Source organism: Diadema antillarum, unplaced genomic scaffold (genome assembly GCF_040938485.1).
Source record: "Diadema antillarum isolate AM-2024a unplaced genomic scaffold, OU_Dant_1.0 seq00000900_RagTag, whole genome shotgun sequence".
NCBI lineage: Eukaryota > Metazoa > Echinodermata > Echinoidea > Diadematoida > Diadematidae > Diadema > Diadema antillarum.
In genome coordinates this window covers 871,679-892,938 of record NW_027271760.1, presented here as the reverse complement: position 1 = coordinate 892,938, position 21,260 = coordinate 871,679, and the positions used below count along the sequence as shown (strand labels likewise).

Here is a 21,260-nt window from a genome sequence, read left to right as displayed (position 1 = left end):
AAGATTACTTCACAATCTCATAGCTCCTCCGGGAGGCATAAAAATGAAATTCAGTATCATTGTGTTTAACTGGGAAGAATGCTGGGTCAATCCACGTCAAATCAATCAATGTTCAGACAATTTGTAACCCGAACCCTTCATTTTTTTTTTTAAACTCGCACCAAATGTTTTCCCAAGTGTCTGGCGGAAGATCCTGAAATATTTTGCCCCAAGGTCAAATGGTTGCTAAGATACGGCCTCCCTTAGCAACCAATGCGTGGTCGAACCGAGTTTAGATAAAATTCGTTATTTTTTATTGACTGCTGCAGCCAAGTTAGATGAGTTACATTGCTCATTTTTTGTATAAAATTGGAAGAACTTTATGATCTGAACATGTTCAATATATCATAGCGCTGATCTTACCATCCATTATTGCCCACAAGGTCACCGAAAATGGTGTTAAGCGTCAAGGTTAAAGTTCAAAATTCAAGTAGCTTAGAACCCGATATTATGCATAATTAAAGACTCTCACTTGCTCTATAGACCTACCTAAAATCGGCCAAAAAGTGTACGTCGTTTTCTTGTAGGGCGCCCTCAAAGTTTGATTTTTTTTCTTCAAAAAGTTGCCAGTTCAAGGTCACATTCACCACTCGTCCCATCGAGGAGTGGCACCAATTTTTGTGTATTGATAGATATTCACCTATATTTTCATGGGTTACCTAAAAAGTTTGTAACCGAAATGTTTAATACTAGTAGGTGTTTTAAGCAGTCGAAAATGGTCGTAAACACCCAAAAATCAATATAGGCCTAAATAGTGCGAGTTTAAATGGAAAAAAAAAAATTGAAGGGGTCAGGTTGACAGCATTGGTTGATTTGACGTGGATTGACCCGTATATGAATACTTACATGTAGATTGGTGCGCAAGTATTTACTCTCTCTCTCTCTCTCTCTCTCTCTCTCTCTCTATATATATATATATATATATATATATTTATATATGGATATATATATATATACTCCTAGATGGGTCATTTGGAAGACATTTCCGTTTGTTTTATATGCAAATTTTAAAATACATGTTCAATGGCAATTTACGCAATGGAGACACGAAAATTGTCTCCTTAATGACCAGTTGTCTCCCTAATGAAGACACTTCCCCCCAATATGTCTCCCTAAGGTGCCAACTAGGGATATATATATATATATATATATATATATATATATAATTGGGCCGTGACGCGAGAAAAGGGCCCTTAGGGCATTAAATACCGAAAATGAGTTTTCACCTCTTCTTTGTGGAAGGAACTGTGACGTATTTAGATATGCAAACCTTTAGCTGTAATTCCAATCCTAAATGACCCCATTACGTCATTCAAAAAAGCATGTTTTCTAAAAATCCTGTCACTTTTTGATGCGTCTATGCATATGCGCGCAGTTAGCTAGTTGATCTTTTTTTGTGCGTATTGCTTTGTCAAACTTCCGCGCCGTTTTCTGGCGTTTGCGCGCAGCGGCGCTAAGGGGCCTTTTCTCGCGTCACGGCCCATATATATATATAGTGCGAGAGATAATTCCCTTCCCAAACGTATATATTATTATTATTATTATTATCATTATTCGACCAGGTAAAGAATATAGGACACATATCATTAACATCACAAACATGAAACAAAAACCAGAATGAACATTACAAATATATATATATATATATATATATATATATATATATAGTGCAAGAGATAATTCCTTTCCGAAACGTATATATATATATATATATACATATATATTTATATATATTTCTCTGTTGTCGACTTTTCTTCTTGGATTTTGCCCCAGGAATTCTAAGCCTACAGAAAACAGTGTTTTTTATATCTTTTATTCAAGATAACGCAATAACAAAATGGCGAACTACATGTATTACTATTTATGCAGAAATACTAGCAATACTAAATACAGTCTAGCAGGTCCCATTCATGGTAAACATTTCTGAGGAAACGTAAAAAAGTATCTATAATCTTGCCATCTTCGATATTGAGGGCTTGCCACGCGTTTCCGTAGTACAGACTTCAGCTTTTGTCAGAAGTCGGCAATAACAAGGAACAGCATAATTTGTCAATATTATATACCGTATGTCCCCCCCCCCCAAAAAAAAAATAAATAAATAAATAAAAAAATCAACGGTACCCTCCTCAGCGATAGCTTTAAAAATAGTTAATCAATCCAAACACAATTTCAGAGTTTGAAACTATAACTCATTGCCCACATCTTACAGAAAGCCCCATTCGATTTGCTGCAGTGGTCAGAGAGAAATGAGGAATTTTGTAGAGCATTCCAGATATCTCTTCCCTCCAAGTTCTGTCTCTTGTGTCCACACATTAATTCGCATTTCCAAGAGCATCCAAGTGCTAAACTTGGAAGAATCGGACTCATGACATGCTTTACAACAATCCACATTTCTCTGTGACCGCTTATCCAATTCGAATGGGATTTTCTGCAAAATAGAGCTAAGATGTTGTATTTTAAGACTCTAAAGTAGCATTTAGACGGTTTAATATTATTGGGTGTTATCAGTGCGAAAAGAGGATTGTATGTTTTTTTGGACATACTGTACAGGCACGGTAAACGCTAATACCAGCGGAATGTCAATTAAATTTTGGGAATATCTCCTTACAATGCTCCACGTATTCGACAACGAATTATGCACATTTCACATCACAGAGACTTGTGCTTGTAAAATTCTTTTAATTGTTCGTAAAAACACTACAAACCACACGGTAAGATATAATGATGATATTGGTTATGTCTTGATCACTTATCACTGTTTAGTATTTACTCAATTAAAATTTAAAAACTAAAAGTTGAAAGACTCACTTCCTTAAGTTTTAAATGAAAATAATTTTGACTTTATTTCCTCTTGGACCTGTCATTTTTGGCCTATTCCTTTTTTAAAAAGCACGGAAGTGCTATAAGTGAATGTAGCGTAATATGACTAGTCAGTTGTTATCATACATGCATAGGCACACCCTATAATATACACGTGCATTATTTGCAATGGCTTATACTATATTTTGATAACTTCTTCTTTCACTTGGATATTACTATCAATGTGATTGCCACAAATGCGGAATTATAATATGAATTATGATTATGAATTATGATTGTTTCAGGCATATTCATTAGAAAATACAATAAGCAGTTCAAAGAAATGTCATACCATAGTATAGTAAAGTTTTACGTATACATGATCATACTCCAGTAAAGTATAGCGATAAAATAGACTAATACCATGAATACCCTGTTTAGCTTCCATTTGCATCAAACAGATTTATTGTATAGATATTGGGTTTTATCTATGGACAGTAATTTTACCAGAAATATACCACGATTTGCAGAGAGTATCGATTTCTTGAAAATGTTAGCTGGAGACATTGCTACACCTGTTATTGGTGGAGAGAATGTGTTGAATGAGTCTGCGTCATGTGTCTGTGACAGTTTCCTTCGTATGTGGTTTATCATGTCCGTGTAAGTCTGATCAAACGTAGTAACGCGTTAATTGTGTGTGTGTGTGTGTGTGTGTGTGTGTGTGTGTGTTTTATGTCAATGTGTCTGTTGTCTGTGTGAGTAACGTCGTTCTCTTTAGTGAAATGGACAGGGAGAATCAAGATAACATCAGACGCAGTGTCAACCGAGACCAGCACAAAGGCACTTTTTTTGTTGTTGAAAGAATACTTAATCTCAGATGGTATCGCTATAAATCACTACAAATCTCCTTTTCCTCCTCTGAACACGTGGCGGTCCTTGTCTAGAGATGTGTCTTCTGAAGATCGTCATTGCTCTGTGGCCAGGGGTTCTCGTAGCTGTTCACTTCGCGGACTGTTGACCTGCAATACAATAGACATCGAGGGAAATTCATTTTTTTATTTTCATAGTGACTATACCAACATTTAAGTGTCACTAGACACAAATTACACAGGATTCGTCATGGTGCACTTTCAGAATGGTTCCACTTTCTGTCTATAGAAAGCTCAACCTGTCTCATTCATTGAAAATCATTGCTTAAATACGTTTAATGTATAGGAAAGGCACTCTAATGAGGGACACACCCATCAAAGTGTGTGCACATTGCTATGAACGTGTATTGATAAATTGTCGACCTCCACAGGTGACTATAGTAAGGAGGGTGCCATACACTGGGCTTTATGCTAAAACATGCTCGTACTTAGATAACAGCCCCTGCAACCGCCCCCCCCCCCCCCACACACACCCACAAAACAGAAAACCTATAGTAAAAATAAGCATGCACATAAATACAAAACGATGATAATAATCGTAATCTGATACGTAATATGTAAGTATAGTCGCTCTGCACAAATTTTCCAGTTTATGGTATCTCATATTCGAGGTGACTAACCAATTTTAAATTGCTTTAGCAGACACTAGAATGTTGGATGAATCAATTTCGATATTTTGATCATTTCATTATGACTCGGCACTCACTCGGCTGCATTCGGCGGCAGAAAGCCGTAGTCGTTCTCCCGGGTGGCCGGCCGATCCATGTCTTCGAAGACTGGGATCGAATCCTGCAGCTGAGAATTTGGTATGCCTCGTTCTCGCTCTTTCTTCGCCAACTCTGCATCGTACAGAGCACTGCAGGGAAGAGGAACAGGCAATGTAAACATTTTCATAAACATTACAATAAGTTATACGCGTCTAAAAATTCACTATAAAAGTTCGCTTCCGATGACAGTGAAACACGACAGAAAAGATTTGCCAACACACGTCGGGTAAGGCTTCCATGAAACTCGGGAGACTTAGTGCATGATTAGGCAAAGAAAAGGCTGTAAGACCATAGTTCTGATGAATATCTTTCAAGCTATCGCATTCTGTGGATATTACGTTTGCCCTTTCAGCTTGTTCTTCAAAGCAATGCCAATTTGATAGAATTAAAAAATAAATCTTCAATCTTTTACTATTCATAATAATTATAATAATGATGATGATAATAATAATAATAATAATAATAATAATAATAATAAGAAGAAGAAGGTCTTATTTACCCCGGGTAGCCTCTTCAGTGTTGCCATTGCTCTACCAGAGGGCCCATGTATTACTTTTTGGAGATTTTGACTTATAGTGTAAATTCTCTAGCACTTGACTTGACAGATTATTTCATGTTGTCATGGATTGCTCGATAAAGCATACAGCTCGCAAGAAAAGTGTAAAATTGAAATGAGATGGCCGTTGGTCTTTACCTTTTCTTTCTGCCGCATGTTGCAGAAGAGATGAAGAGTATGAGGAAGAAGACGGCGATGAGAGCGAGAGCGACGATGAGGAGAATGTACCACGGATTGAGGGAAATCTCCTGACCAAGGAACGTGTACTGGTCAGCTGTCTGTGCTAGGTTTGTTCCTATCGATGGATACGGGAAAGGATGAGGAACGCATGAGTATTTAGAGTGAACTTCAACAACTTCAACAGTTAAGGTCTTTTTATACAGAGATATACCCGTATTGGTTTGTCTCCATTCGGAATCATGTTCTCGTACCTCAGATATATCATTGATATGTAACACAGTTTGAACTGGGCATCAAAATTCTGGAGACATAAGCTGACTGGTCAATTAGAAAACAAAAAAGATATAAATATTTCTCAAATTTTGGCAAACACACCAAGTTAAATGTCCTCTGATGTTGTGTCAAAATCTTCCTACACTGGCAAATTTTGCCAAAATACAAATATAACAATATTAAAAAGGTCTGATTTACCCAAGGTGGCCTCTTCAGTGTTGCCAATGCTCTACCAAAGGGACCTGCTATAATTATTACCCTAGCATGCCAGGTACCCATTTATACTCCTGGGTCGAGAGGGACACAGTGGGTAAAAACATCTTGTCCTACGACGTAAGCACTGGGCGGGATTCAAACTCGGGTCCTCCGATCGGGAGTCGGGAGTCTTATCCACTATGCCACAGCGCCCCCAATATCTCTTAAACAACAACCATTTTTAATGTTCTCATACAACTACGTACAAGTGAAGCGTTTGTCTTTAAGATACTTTAACACTACTGACAACTGAATCAGAAGAGAAAAATCTTTGAACAACAGACCTCCATCTGAGCTGCAGACAGGTTGATCAAAGCCATCCGGACACTGACAGTAGAACCTGTTGATGCCATTGAAACAGGTCCCTCCATTCTGACAGGGATTGCTGACGCACTCGTCAATGTCTGTATAGAGGAGGAAAAACGAAGAAATCCATGCAATATTAAGTGGAACGTATTAGGCCTACCTATCCATAAAAGTCAGTGCGTCGAGGCATCAATAATCAAAGTTACAAAATAAAAAGCGTGAGGACTTACGGGAATGTTAATTAAAGGATATCAGATCATTAACATAACATGACGCGGTTATAAAGAGCTTGAAAATATTTTTTTCGACATATCAATAATAGCAAGAATTATTCAATAATCATGCAACATCCTTGAAGTGTAGTTACACGATAAAGAACAAACACAATGCCCAATTTAGTACGTCATGTCATGATGACGACGTATAGTGTCTGGAGTAGGTTGAAAAGTAATGGCCTCCTTCGTGATCAATCCATATGCCCATAACTGCATTTGTAGTACATAATCCATATATGCATGTTATACACTGCAATGCTCCGCTTAGTGTAGTGTTTGGAGAGTGATATATTATATAAGCATGGTGTTATCGTCCTTATTATATTGATGAAGCAGATATACCAGTACACTTCATACAAACGAACCCTGTACTAAACCGTTCGAGATTAACAAGTTTTATGAAGAGGATTAATGGTGCTAATAGCACCAAAAGCTGTCATGCGAAATGTATAACTGCCTACCTATCTCACAGAGATCTCCGGTGAAACCACTCTGACAGTAGCATAAGAAACCGTTCACCTGGTCTTCACACACTCCGTTGTTCCGACACGTGTTGTTGGCGCAGTCGTTAATATCTTGGAGACAAAGTATAGAAAAACACACACTTTGTGATACATAGCATCGAGTATCGATAATGTGTATTAGAAAATCAAAGTTATCACCAGTAAGAACTCTTTATGATAAAACGCCAAACTTGTCATGACTGACTCAAAGTGACAGTTTAATAGTTTAATTCTGTCCTTGAAAATAATTCATACGATGACCTCCTGATACACAATTCAGAGTTTATAATCATCTTGCGTGAAGTATCCAATATAACCCACCAGGACCGAGTAATAACCTACTAGCGGTTCGTTAGATAAACTTGTTTTCAGGAACCTAACATGATACTCACCGGTCTGACAGAAAGTGCCTGTAAATCCCAGGGGACAGGCACAGACGTAGGAGTTATCTACATAGTTGCACAGACCTCCGTTCTGGCATGGGTTCTCCATCACACAAGCCGTTGTCACTGAATGGAAAAGTTGAAGAACATTATCACATGCATGCATGAATAAAAACGCTGTTCCAACGACAAGCTTTCAATATGAAATTAATCTTGCTAATGTATGACTGAATAATATGACAAAGCAATCTTGACGAAAACAATGGCCACAACGATGATACTTATTATATGTCAAGGTTGATAAGTCTATTCTATAGAAGGAACTCTCGGCCCACATTTTTTCAAGTAAACTTTTTATCGAAAATCAAAGAAACGAACAAGTGATAGACGGGCAATAATTTTTATCCACAATTTGTTTGAACGACAAGGGTTTTCAATCACAAAACAATAATGACTTTTGATCTTACCTCTGATAGAACACGTTACGCCAATGTAACTATCCGTACACGCGCATGAAAACGTCCCGTTTTGATTGGTGCACGTGCCTCCATTAAGGCAAGGGTCGTCACGACAGTAATCAATATCTATTGACAGACAAAATACGAAACACACCGGGTTAATAAGAACAGGGGGTCACTTATTCATCAGAACAATATATTTTGTGTAGTTCGTCCGTAAGTATTTTGGGATGTTATTGTGTATTCCTAAACATATACTACAAAGTCACAATAGAAATCTATATCGCACACATATTGTAATTTCAATCTGTTGACTCTGAAAACTGCAGTCATGGTGGATTACAGACTACTGATACAATGTAATCAATATATGAAGTAAATAAACTAAATGCTCTATCATAATTGATAACATCGACCATATGAAAATTCATGACAGAAACATTAATGAATAGCAAGCCTTCTACGCCATCCTGTTCACAGTATGGCGCCTGAAATTATCATCTGTTCAAACTGCCATGGAATGCCAAACACGTAAAACATGCACTGTAAAAACATCGGTGTTAGATTTAACACCACGGGTGTTAAATCTAACACCGATCAAACTTCAATAAAGGACCACACCCACAGGTGTTAAAAATGCACTGTGATGGTGTTGAAAAGTGTTCACCTGACACTTCGTGGTGTTAATATGACACTGTACCTTGTGTTATTTTGACACTGTACTGGTGTTAATTCAAAAATGACACAACATGGTGTTGATTTGATATTTGTTGGTGTTAATATCAATGGTTTAACACCCGTCCAGCTTCAATAGGAGACCACACCAGCTGGTGTTACTTTGGTGTAAATTTATTTTCACATTTTTTCAAAAATCTAGTATTTTAATGTAAAATTCTTGATCGTCTTGTTTAAATTAAAAATCAACAAGAAGTGCAGTTACTAAGAAAATCTTCAAAAAACAGTTTAAAATTTGGAAATGACACCCGGAGGTGTTAATTTAACACCATAAATGAGCACCGAAAATTCAATACCAGCTCGGTGTTCACTATTTAACACCGGACTTTTTGCAGTGTGTAGTCATCCAGTAATTGCAACCAAACACAAGAGTGTACAGACAGCATGCGAAAAAGATGACTATAAGCCACAATGATAGTGTACAGCATAAAACCTACTTTGGAACAATAGAAACATTAATGCTCACATCACAGAAACAATCATGTATCACGGCTTACCCTTCTGACAGTAGCTGCCAATATATCCATCCTGACAATCGCAAGAGAAATACCCGTCAAGGAACGTGCATACTCCATCGTTTTCACACACATTCTTACTGCAGGCTGCGGTGGTGGGGGCTAGATAAGTGAATAGATCATTTAAAAGAAAGAAAGAAAGAAAGAAAGAAACGTAAAATCCATACATCCATACATAATCACTCAGACGCAGCGACATATTCTTTCCAATGCGCCTATCATACATTCACATCATTAAGTCAAAGACACTAAAATCTGGGTAGTCATGCATAAGTACAATGTCTCAATGGTGCTACATTGTTTTGTTGTGTGTGGTATCTTTTTTTTGCTGAATTCAAACATCTTCTACTTTGCGTCCACTGCGCTACTACGACAAGCAACAGGCAACACAATAAAATGCAACAATTGTGTGTTAAAAACAATAACCGCAAACAACTGCTTTGCTGTTATTCATCCATTGTGAGGTATGATACAGAAAATTGCAATCTCTTCTTTCTTCTGAAAGCTCTCAAGTGAAAATAATGTCTTATGTTATAAGAAGCGGCAGTTTGACGTTGTCGTACGCACCTTCCTCGCAGTGTTCCCCCGTGTAGCAGTTGGCGCACACGCAGACGTATCCTCCTATTATATCAACGCAAGCTCCATTGTTCTGGCACGGATTAGATTCGCACTCGTTGATTTCTGATAGATGAAACATAACAAAGATGGTACATTTTTAATGCAGGTCTTTCTTAATAAAGAAAATACTTTTCATTGGACTTAAGTGATATAAGGTTTAACAGATAAGAGTAATTACACTTACAAACATAAGAAAAAGATTGAATAAAACTGAACAATTAAATGAATTGAAGTCATCTATTGATCAAGCTGACATGCCCGAACCTTACAAATATTACGACCTCAAAGAATTACTGAATTACTGAAAATCCAAATTTCCTGGACTAACACCGATATGAGCTTGAAGAAGTTTTGTTTGTCACTGCGAATAACCGCTGAGGCCGTGATATCATTGCAATCCGTGTTAGAAGACCACGAAGAAGGGGCACAATGGTTGATATATATTATATACCATAATCATTATATTCGTTTAGATGATATATTCAAAATATATCTATTAACACATCGATTAACTCCAGCAATTACTTCGAGGAGACCTTATGACGGTTTGTTCGTAATCCATAGGCTATCATGTAAAAAGATTTTGGTTTTCTATTGGCTGGAAGAATATTAAAATCAAGTCCCAAGAACTTACCCATTGAGCAATTTTTTCCTGTGAATCCAACCGGACACGTACAGGTGTAGTCCATGCCCATGTTGGTGCATTCTGCTCCATTCGTGCACGGGTTGAGGGCGCACTTGTTTATAGCTTTGGGATTATGAAAGCAGACAGTTCACATGAGCTTGGAGGAAAAAAGAATCTTTGCATTCTGCAGCTGTAAAAATGACTTAGGACGACATGAATTCAGCATATAGATTCACACGATTTCTGATTTCAAAGCATGATCTATCATAGAGCATGATGCATGAATTGAATCAATCCAGAATAAGGGGCCAAGTGCAGCAATGCGCAATACGTCAGTTTAATATGATTATTTTGTGCGTTTAGGACGAACATACTGTTACATCCAGCCTACCATGCCAACATTTCATTGAATAAGCAGTTAAGATATGATCGTCGTCCCAGAAACAAATATGAGGGCAGCCGTTGAAGAAATTAACTTTTGCCTGCCACCACATGTACGACCCTGGATCAGCCTGTAACATTTACTATCTGAAAGCGCCATCGCCGTTGTATTTGGTAGTCTTGTTCGTGACTGTGATGGGATTAAAGTCAGCACTCACCTGATGGAATCTCACAGTTTTGTCCCTGCCACAGATTAGTGCACGAACACTGGAACCCTGTGCTACCCACGTTTTCACACGTGCCACCATTGATACATGGCTTCGCGTCACATGGTTGGATGGCTGTAAGATATAAGATAAAGAGCATTTGAAGAGAGAGAAAAAAAGACGACATAATGTTTTACAGCTTTCTACAGATTGTCAAATATGTGGCTACTTTAAGACGAGATTAAAAACACGCAGGTAATTAACATGAATAAAATGATTACTAATCTAAAGATGTACACGTGTTGATCAGTGTCATGCCAATAGCGCGACGGATTCCAAATGTGTTATGCTTGTGACGCCTAAACTTCTGAAAACTCTATGGTTCGTCACTAAAACTCCAGTGTCATAGTTTAATTCATTGTCTTATAGTGTGCTTAACAGTTTTAAAATAATTAAGTATTATAACATGTGAATTGGAAACTCACCGACATAGGCTGAATCTCGGATCTCAATGGAGAAACCTCTCTCCGTCTTTTCATTATCCGAAATAAAGGTTATCCACAAGCCATTTGGTTGTATCGTTTCGTCGGAAGGCATTACAGGTCCGGATCTTTCGTAAAGAATCGATCCGGCATCATTCGGATTTGATCCAACACCGATGGTGAGACGGTCGTAGCGGTTTTCTGTGATGAAGTCTTTGTAGTCAACATGAATGGGTCGGCCATTGATGCCCGTAATAAACCAGCGGCAGTTCTCTCCATTGTTGTAGTTTGACGGATAATTAGGTGAGTGGATCTCAACCTTGCCTCCAACCGCCAAGGTGTAGTTTACTCGGCATCCGACAGCTGTGCATTGAGCAAGGCAACGTCTTGTATTATCCAAAATCAAACGACTTCATAGTAATTTTCAGTTCCTCGCAATTATCAAATTGTCAGCTTTTTAGCGAACACAATGTATCGCGGAAAAAGAACAGAAATAGTTAGAACGCAATATACCTGAAGGAGGTCAAAAGAATTGTACGTGCCGTATGCGAATGTGAACGGCAAATTAAGAGCTGTTTAAAAGCCCACAATCAAAAGTTTACAGACAAAACTTTCAGGAACCAATTTAACAAACTTAATTTCACATAATTTATGCGCTCCATATTATACCACAAGCTCCTCTGCAGGCAGGAGGTATACGTATAGCTATATTCTTCGTCTTTAGAGTGCAAGGTCGGTACATGTACAAAGGGTGATGGCAAAATGAGAAGCACCAATAAAGACTTGTTTTATGTTACGTGATGCAGAAATATTCAATATTGAGCTACTGTATGTCAATTCTAAGTTTTACCATTGTTCGGAAATGACTTTCAACAAGGTAAAATCCTAAGAGAACCTTCCCTATAACTTCACAACGAAATCAATAAATCCTAACGCTCGCTTTTGTCATCATGATGGTGATTATTTCATTGTTAGTATTACCTGTTTGACAGTTGGTTCCACTCCATCCCATGGGGCAGGTGCATTGATAACCATTAGCCAAGTCATTACAGATGCCTCCATTCATGCACGGTGTGCTGGCGCATTCATCGATATCTGGGAGGGTGTAAGGAACAGAGAAAGGGACAAAATATTAGTTTCTAATTCCGTCTGGGAACAAGGGGTTATAGCAGACTATTTTTAATTCTTGATATATGATGCCATCTTAACATGAAATGTTGTAGCATTAGGAAACAATCACTGAGACTATACCGACACTATACCGTTTTATCTCCTCCAGTCAAGTTTGAAGAAAAGTTTGTTGAACGTTTTGTTAAACAACCCTAGACGGTTTTGTTTCGACTTTTAAGCGACTCTGCTGGCGTGTGTAAAAGCATTAACGTCTCTTCTATGTATGATTATGTTCAGTGTGGATACGACTCCTATGAAATAATTATTCTCTTCTGGCTGAGGAACAAAATAAAGAAAAAGAATCCGCTGCAATTGATTGAATGTTGCTCTTTATTTAAGAGAGCAATACCTTGAAAATGCAATATATAGAATGATATAACAAACTTTTTGCCTCTAAAACAGGTCTGAAACAGATCGCCTAGTTGGAGCCGACGACGACACTGACTGGGGGGGAGAGAGAGAAGGGGGTGGGAGATGGTTTTGTGAGCAAAGAGGGTTATACTAGATGAGATGAGATGAATTATACTCACTAATCTCACAGTGTGTGCCAGTAAATCCAGGTTGACAGAAGCAGTCATATCCGTGGCTGTCCACTCTGTTCACACAGGTGGCAAGGTTTTGACAAGGGTTGCTTTCACATTCGTTGTTGTCTGTTTGGAGAGAATGATTGAATTATTCGCTATTTGCATTTCTGTGATAAATTCTATGAATTAAAAGTTTTATGAAGATGAATCTTGGCCATAATTAGGTCTACACTTAAGACAATATCTACCATCTACACATCTATGAACCACAAAAACGTCATGTGTTGTTTGTTTATTAAGACTCTTTTTTATAGACTATTCCATGCTATGACAAACTGGTCTAATATATTAGATAGGCTATGCATGTATCATAACGGGACTGTTTTTGATGAGTGGGGTTTTTTTTATCTATAGGTGTCATTCCAGCGATGCTACGTGACGTTAAGTTTGCCACCTTCACTGCGTCAACTCGACCAATCCAGTGGGGGCACTGTGGCATAGTGGATAAGACTCTCGACTCCCAATCGGAGGACCCGAGTTCGAATCCCGCCCAGTGCTGACGTCCTTGGACAAGATGTTTTACCCACAATGTCCCTCTCGACCCATGTGTATAAATGGGTACCTGGCAACGCCAGGGTAATAATAATGGCAGGGCCCTCTGGTAGACCAGTGGCAACACTGAAGAGGCTATCCTGGATAAATAAGATCTTATAATTATTATTATTATTATTATCCACCTCTGGTTCTTGATGGATGAAATTACGACTAGCATTACATTTTGCCGTAAATCCATCAAAGTGGTTAAGTTATTTCATGCAGGCTTGACAAAGGCATTCTTCTCATCGAACTGCCAACCCATGATCTTCAACGCAGGTATGAATGAATCAAACTTACTAATCTCACAGCGATCGCCTGAGTATCCGGTAGGGCACGAGCACATGAAGCCGTTCACCTCGTCCCGGCAAGCACCGCCGTTTTCGCAGGGGAAGCTTTCACACTCGTCAATATTTGTTCCGCACAGCGAGCCAGCGAATCCCGGCTGACACTGACATGTGAACGAGTTGATGCCTTCAATGCACATGGCTCCATTCAGACATGGGGAAGAAGCGCACTCCATGATTTCTGGAACCAAAACACAAATCACAAGGGATTACCAATATCTATTTCTAGATTTGAAACTCTTTCGGGTACAATATTGTTCTTTGCCTAACTGGTACTAAAAATGATGTTGTCTACGAAGAAATTAATACTCACGAAGAAAGTTTGCAAGTCGGTGAATGATTCTTTGGGTTTGAGAAAAGGTCCTTGGGCTCGGAAAAAGACGCAGTGTAAAACCTTTAATGTTCTATAGGTACATGTTTATAGATAAACTCACCTGTTTCGCATCGAGTTCCTTCGTAGCCGGGTTTACACTCGCATATATAACCATCGTTACCATCATTGAAGCAGAGTCCACCATTCATACAGGGATCGCTGCTACACTCATCGATATCTGTTAAAGTATAAGAAATAACCAAATGAAAGAATACACAATCCGAGTTGGATGATGTGCAGTGAACTCCCGTCATAACGGACATGACGGAAGCGGTTATAACGAAATTCTGGGTACAACGAAATAAAAATTCAGGCTGCAACATTATCCTCCCTACGTATTTTATTGTTTATTTGTTCGGCTGTAAAGAAATTTCGATATAACGTGAGTCCACTGTAATTGAGATGAATTAATCGCCCTCCAGTTTATAGCAAAATCAAAAATTCAGATGTGTGTTGCTAAGATCTTGGCTAAGATGTATCTTTCTAACTCTCGGCCTATGTCCTTCTCTTCAAATCCCGTCTCCTTTCGTCCTCTCCTTTTTCTTCTTCTTTTCCTTCTTCTTCTTCTTCTCCTTTTTCTTCTTCCTCTTCTTCTTCTTCTTCTCTTTCTTTTTCTTCCTCTTCTTTCTCTTTTTCTTTCCCTTTTCATTTTTGCGTATATTCTTTGATATGGAGTACAAAACTACAATTTCGGTTTAGCAACATTGATTAGCATCGCTCTTTTCAAGACAAGACAACGTTTCTCTCTCTGTTTAGTATATAGTACATGTATTAACTCTCTTCAGTAGAAGGGGTCTACAAGCATGATAATTTTTGCCCAGAATACATGTAGCTTTTATGACTCCTTCATTGTTTCAAGTACTCATTGTCTTCCAATAATATTATTATATACTATATCATTACCAAAAACTAACTTGAGTGTATGCTTTATTTAACGTACTCGAACAAATGGAGTTGTTTGGTTGTTGTTTTTATCTTTATGCGGCTGTTACTCACTGATCTGACAGTTGATTCCAGTGAAACCAGTAGGGCAGGTACAGGTGTATAAAGCCAGACCATTGGTACAGATTCCACCATTCTGGCACGGGAAACTTGCGCATTCGTCTTCATCTGTGTAAATACAAACATTGTGAGGCATCTGTGAACGACAAATAATTGGAGTTTTCTTCTTTATGCAACAAACGAATGCATTCTTTTCTTCCATTTTAGCACTATCTGCGACAAGACTGATTTTCTAGTAGAAGATGCCAATCATCTTTTCCTAAATTAACTATATCTTGTATATACCGTCTAATCGTCTACCCAAGCTGGGAAGCTATCCTACATTGTAAGCTTGTATCGAGTTTTCTGCGTCCAAAATAACCGCGAAAAATGTGTACAGTCCGTCTACGATTTAGGACGGTGGTTCCTTATGAATTCAAATGAAACCAGATTTAATGAAATCAAAACAAGAGTTGATTACCTTCTTCGCAGATGATTCCCTGCCAGCCATCCGGGCACACACAGGAGAAAGCATTGTCACCGTCCACACAAACCCCGCCATTCATACACGGGTCGCTGCTACACTCGTCTATATCTGTTATAGGTTGAAATACAACGTTAATCAACATGACAACTGGTACACTTCCTCTTACTGCCTATGAGATCATAAACAGACCTTAAACGGCAATGCGTGATATTTCTGTGTCGCATTGAGTAGCTACCAGAACTTTACTGCTCATGTTATCTCCCAGAGCCAGTGCTGTGGAAAGATTTATTTTATGGATACATATGGTCATCAAAATGTAGTTGAGCTTAAAAACTCATATTGTAATCAAAAGTCACTAAGAGCTTGAATATGTTACTGCAAGAATTGTAACGTGTTCATCAATATTTGCCGAACCTTTGGATATCACATCCGCATGGCAATATAAGAATACTCACTGCTTCTCACAATACATCGTAACGGCCATGATGGATTTATGTACAATTTCATTGCAGGTTAGTTCGAATCCATGCATAATTGTGGGCAATGAGAAGATGGGCAATGAGAAGATGAAATCAAACTTTCAAGCTAATTTTCAAAAAGAACTTAATCTGCATAGTTTATGGTATCCCCAACACTTCAAACTCTGCTCGAAATGACTCGTTATACTAATATGTAGACCTATACACAAGCTGCCAGAATACCGTGAAGACCTTTATTGGCTATGTAGAGGACCATACGCTCTGAAGACTAATCATCAAACGCATACCTGGTATAAATGATTACAAAGCTGTTAAATGATGGTGCTCATTATGATGATCGGTTATATTGATATTGACACTAAATTGCTGTTGTTGTTGTTGTTGTTGTTTTCCACAATATGAATTTATTGCTTTGCGATTTGATTTCCTACCAAGTAAGAGTCATACAATTCAACATACTTGTCTCACAAAGTGTTCCTGTGTAGCCTGGGTCACAGCGGCATTCATAGCCATTCTCCACGTCAATACAAATACCATTCACACACGGGTTGCTGGAACACTCGTTCACTCCTGTCGAAAAACAGAAATCAATCAGATTAGCCTGGGCACATTTTTTTTTTAATACAACCACAAAAAGTTTAAACTAACCGTACTAAAGCTAAGGTAGGGTATTCAACCAATCGTATGCTACTTTTCATAGGCCGCGACAGTCAAAACATTTGAAAAATCAATCGTCTTGTATTTCGAACATGCTTGCCGTGACCAAGAATATTTCATTTCTACAAAAGCTAACGCAATGAGTACTTACACAATTCCATGTAACGCATGAAAAACGGTAGGCCCTATGTGTTGACTTCGAGTAAATCTATTTCAATCGATAAGACTTTGTAATTGCTTTTGATACGTAGGGCCTATCGATCTTTTCAGGAATATCTACCAAATGATCGAGCAATGTTTCGACCTCCACCACATGTCTTTGTTTGTGTGGTGATAGTAACATGAAGCAACGATTGTAGGTAAAAAGTTCTCATATCACATCCTGAAAACAAACTTACCTGTGACATTTTCGATTCCAAGATTAAGAAAATGTTCAAAGACAAAAATTGACAGAATAAACCATTTCTCCTCCGTCCTCTTCTTTTTTATAAGGCGGTATAATAGATAATTTGGGCGAACTTACCAATCTCACAGTGCACCCCGGTCCAACCAGCGGCACAGGTGCACTGGTAGCGGTTTTCAAAATCAACACACGTTCCTCCATTCTGACACGGCATGCTGGCACATTCATCCACATCTGTGTGGGAAGGAGAACAGTAAACAATGAAAGACTTCATTCGCACGTGAATTTGACTTTCTACTTTTTGCAAGTTAAGCTACTTGTGAGAGCACCATGGTATAGCAAGTGGATAAGACTGGATCTGTAAACAGACGGTCTGGGGTTCGAATCCTCGCCAGTATGTTATTCCTAGCACTTAGATGTTTTATATCTTAGATGTTCATATCATATCTCATAATAGTTATGATTATATCATATCATTTATCATAATAGTTATGATCATATCATATCATATCATATCATATCATATCATATATCATATCAAGTACAATATTACACAAGTGGATGAGAATTCAGTTCTCACATTGCAGAGAAAAGCACCGTGCATTATTATTTTTTTTTGCTTGCTTTTTCTTTATTTTTGAAATTCCCCTGTCTATTTCTCACACCAACTACAGAGCACATAAAATTCTCGTAAATTGAGATTAAGTTCCATGTGGCCTTACTTATTTCACACTGCGTTCCAGTCCATCCCTGCTGACAGAAACAGGAGTAAAAATTCCTTCCGTTGGTACACAGTCCTTGGTTGAGACAGGGATTACTCTCACATTCGTTGATATCTGTGAATCAGAAAGTCACATTGTCGTCAAATTAGATATAATGGTTGTCATTAAATGTCTTTCGTATCTACAGTACAATATTTCTTCTTTGTCAATAATCGAAAGCATTGAAATCGACAATTGGAGTCTTTGGTACATTGAGATAAAAGCGATTGTTTCATTATAACTCTATAAACGTTGATTTTTGAAGTTTTCTTGATTGCTAGTAATTTCGTATGACAAGAGGAAGATAAGTTAAGTGAAATGTCAAAATGAATGTAAGGGATCATTTCCAACAAGCTTTTTGCGTGTTTTTTGTTATCTCAACATTTAAAACGTAGTATTTTAAACGTGTTGTGAAATTTGTAATTGTCATTATTACGCCCTAAAATGGAAATAATTAATGAATGAACGAATTTCGATATTATGATAAATCAACTCATTCCCACCTCCTTCACAAAGAACACCCGTCCAGCCAGACGGACAATCACAACTAAATGCGTTCTGAAGGTTGTTACAAGCTCCGCCATTCACACAGGGATTGCTGGCACACTCATTGATATCTGACAGGAAAGAAAATTACATTTTTTTTGATCAAATCTAATTGTTTTCGCTATAAAAAAAAGTCACAATACAGAGACAAAAAATGAGCTGTAAACATAAGGAGAGCCACAGTCAAAGCTGCTTGTCATTGCACAGATGCTTTAGAGAGAGAGAGGTTTTAATATGTCTGGTACAAAAATATTTGTGACGAAATGTGCATAAAAATTGTGCAAATAATAATGAAACAAAACCACTAAAATGTGTGTAAGAAAAAATATATTGATATCCACATTAAAATCTTTGTAATATCTAAGAGAAATACATTGCACAAAGTTAACTATTCAAAAGTCTTGAAGTAAGTCGTTGGAAAAGCGTAAGAACACATATAGGCTATAATTGCAGTATGAGTACTGCAACAGTACATTTTTCCTTGGACAAGATTACCATCAATAATTAACGGTAATATTGGAACTCACTCACCTTCGTTACAGTTGTAGCCGGTCCACCCTGGGGCACAGACACATGTGTAACGGTTGATTCCGTCGTTACAGGTGGCATCCATTTGGCACGGATTACTGGCACATTCGTCGATATCTTTTCAAACAAGCAAACGAGCAGACATTGTACAGAAACATTTTTTTTTTCTACAAAGAAATTTTATTCACATAAACATTCAGGTACATTCATCTACTTTCTTCGCTTGCTTTTACAGAAACATGCTTTTCTTTTATAGGAAACTATATATATATATATATATATTGCATTTATTACATGTATTTGAAATTTGCTTTTGAAGAGGGTAATGTGTAAGTTGAAAAATGAATGCTAGCGGGTTTTTTTTTTCTTGTTTTGTTATATATCATTTGTCCTTTATACACCCATAGGCCATTGCAGCCTTTACAACATCACAGATCATAGACAATGTTTACTTGCGACTTTAAATATGGGAGTGGATACAATGAAGTTACCAGAACTGTTACGCAAAACGGGACCAATGCCAATTTCAAATCAATTTCAAGATAAACAATGCTAACTGATAGATATCTAATGTAGAATAGGCCTATTTTGTTACATTATCATGTTTCAAAAGCAATTTACCATCAATGTACTTACTTATTTCACAGAGAGAGCCATTGAAACCGGCCAGGCAGACACAAGTGAAAGTGTTATCTCCGTCAAGGCACGTGGCGCCATTACGACAAGGGTTTGGTGCACAGTCGTCTGCGCCTAAAATACAAAGGATTAAGCGGATTTTTAGTCATAACTGTATAAATATGATTTCTTCCTTGCTGGCGAAAACAACATGAAACGATCAATATACGTATTAAACTAAACACGCGAAGTTACGGAAAGTGTTGAAATGCATAACTCAGGTAACATCCTGTTTAATTTAATCAATGGTGTCAAAATGATTTTTCTTTAACTTTCGTCTTTTTCTTTATTTTCTAAGCTTCATTCCTGCGACACCGAATGGCTGTGTTCACGTACTGTGGATCGAGATAAACGAGACCCCTTTACTGAACTTAATGGAAAGGTATCTGTGACGATTTCTGCTTTGCTCTTTACACCCCGGTCCTTACACTCTCTTTCTACATCATTGCTAACGATTGAGTTAACTGTTTCCAGAAGTTGTTTTGTTTACAAAAGCCTTTGTGCGTCAGGTACTTCACATCCCTTAACCAAAGATACAGCAAAAATCATCTGTGATCACTTTTGCAAAACAGAGCATCACCGTGCACAATAAATTGAGGGTTACGTGGGATCACCTTCGAACGAAAGACGGCACTTACTTGTTTCGCAATTTGTTCCGATCCATCCTGGTGGACACGTGCATTCGTACCTATTGACGAAGTCGGTGCAAACACCTCCATTACGACACGGGTTGCTCGCGCACTCGTTGATATCTGAACAGTGTATGCATGATAAACACATCTTGAGAATGCCCTTCATTCTTCTAAAATATTAAAACTAGCACATAGTGCCACGATATGTCAGTAGAGCCTTTATCATTCCTGATGATGTTTTCATCTAGCATTACATTTGAATACTAGTAACATGATTTTCATACTCAATTGCCAGATGGATCAGTGGCTGACATATTTTGATAAATGGATTGAAAAACAAAACATTAAGTAGAGTTGATGTAAATTAAGAGAACATGTTTATAATCATCTCATTCTTCCTCCCCCTGTTTTTTTTTTCGGGGGGGGGGGGAGAACATGAACACAATATGCACTCGCAAGAACTAATAGATAGGTATACAGGAGAAGTGATTTTATGTAACTCAAATTTGCTTGGTGTGATGCATTTACCTGTTTCACAGTTGGTTCCGGTGTACCCCGGCAGACAGGCGCACGAGTAGTAATCGATAGCCTGTGAACATGTGCCTCCATTCACACACGGGTTGCTGCTGCATTCGTTAATGTCTGTCTCGCACCTGTCACCTGTGTACCCCGGCACACACTGGCAGGTGAAAGAGTTGAAATGAGGGAAACAGCGCCCTCCATTGGTACATGGAGAACTTCTGCACTCATTAGTTTCTGCAGGAGAAAGAGACATTTCAATTCATTTTGACTGACTTTGTTTGTATAAATGTATGCAG

General features: G+C 38.0%; 1 protein-coding gene across 1 annotated transcript in view; it reads right to left on the bottom strand.

Annotated features, from left to right (window-relative positions):
• Positions 1-3,778: 3,778 nt before the first annotated feature.
• LOC139741047 (uncharacterized) overlaps positions 3,779-21,260 on the bottom strand; it is a 61,820-nt gene continuing 44,338 nt past the window's right edge. Inside the window, exons 33-58 of the mRNA XM_071651634.1 lie at positions 20,971-21,198; positions 20,449-20,562; positions 19,772-19,885; positions 19,139-19,252; positions 18,565-18,678; positions 18,023-18,136; positions 17,421-17,534; positions 16,700-16,810; positions 15,756-15,869; positions 15,290-15,403; positions 14,355-14,471; positions 13,874-14,101; positions 12,986-13,105; positions 12,267-12,380; positions 11,289-11,648; positions 10,816-10,938; positions 10,226-10,339; positions 9,541-9,654; positions 8,956-9,075; positions 7,733-7,849; positions 7,275-7,391; positions 6,841-6,954; positions 6,083-6,202; positions 5,229-5,385; positions 4,474-4,623; positions 3,779-3,857 (exon numbers count right to left, since the gene is read on the bottom strand). Of these exons, the coding sequence (XP_071507735.1) occupies positions 3,779-3,857; positions 4,474-4,623; positions 5,229-5,385; positions 6,083-6,202; positions 6,841-6,954; positions 7,275-7,391; positions 7,733-7,849; positions 8,956-9,075; positions 9,541-9,654; positions 10,226-10,339; positions 10,816-10,938; positions 11,289-11,648; positions 12,267-12,380; positions 12,986-13,105; positions 13,874-14,101; positions 14,355-14,471; positions 15,290-15,403; positions 15,756-15,869; positions 16,700-16,810; positions 17,421-17,534; positions 18,023-18,136; positions 18,565-18,678; positions 19,139-19,252; positions 19,772-19,885; positions 20,449-20,562; positions 20,971-21,198 (3,515 nt within the window). The remainder of the gene's footprint in view (positions 3,858-4,473; positions 4,624-5,228; positions 5,386-6,082; positions 6,203-6,840; positions 6,955-7,274; positions 7,392-7,732; positions 7,850-8,955; positions 9,076-9,540; positions 9,655-10,225; positions 10,340-10,815; positions 10,939-11,288; positions 11,649-12,266; positions 12,381-12,985; positions 13,106-13,873; positions 14,102-14,354; positions 14,472-15,289; positions 15,404-15,755; positions 15,870-16,699; positions 16,811-17,420; positions 17,535-18,022; positions 18,137-18,564; positions 18,679-19,138; positions 19,253-19,771; positions 19,886-20,448; positions 20,563-20,970; positions 21,199-21,260) is intronic.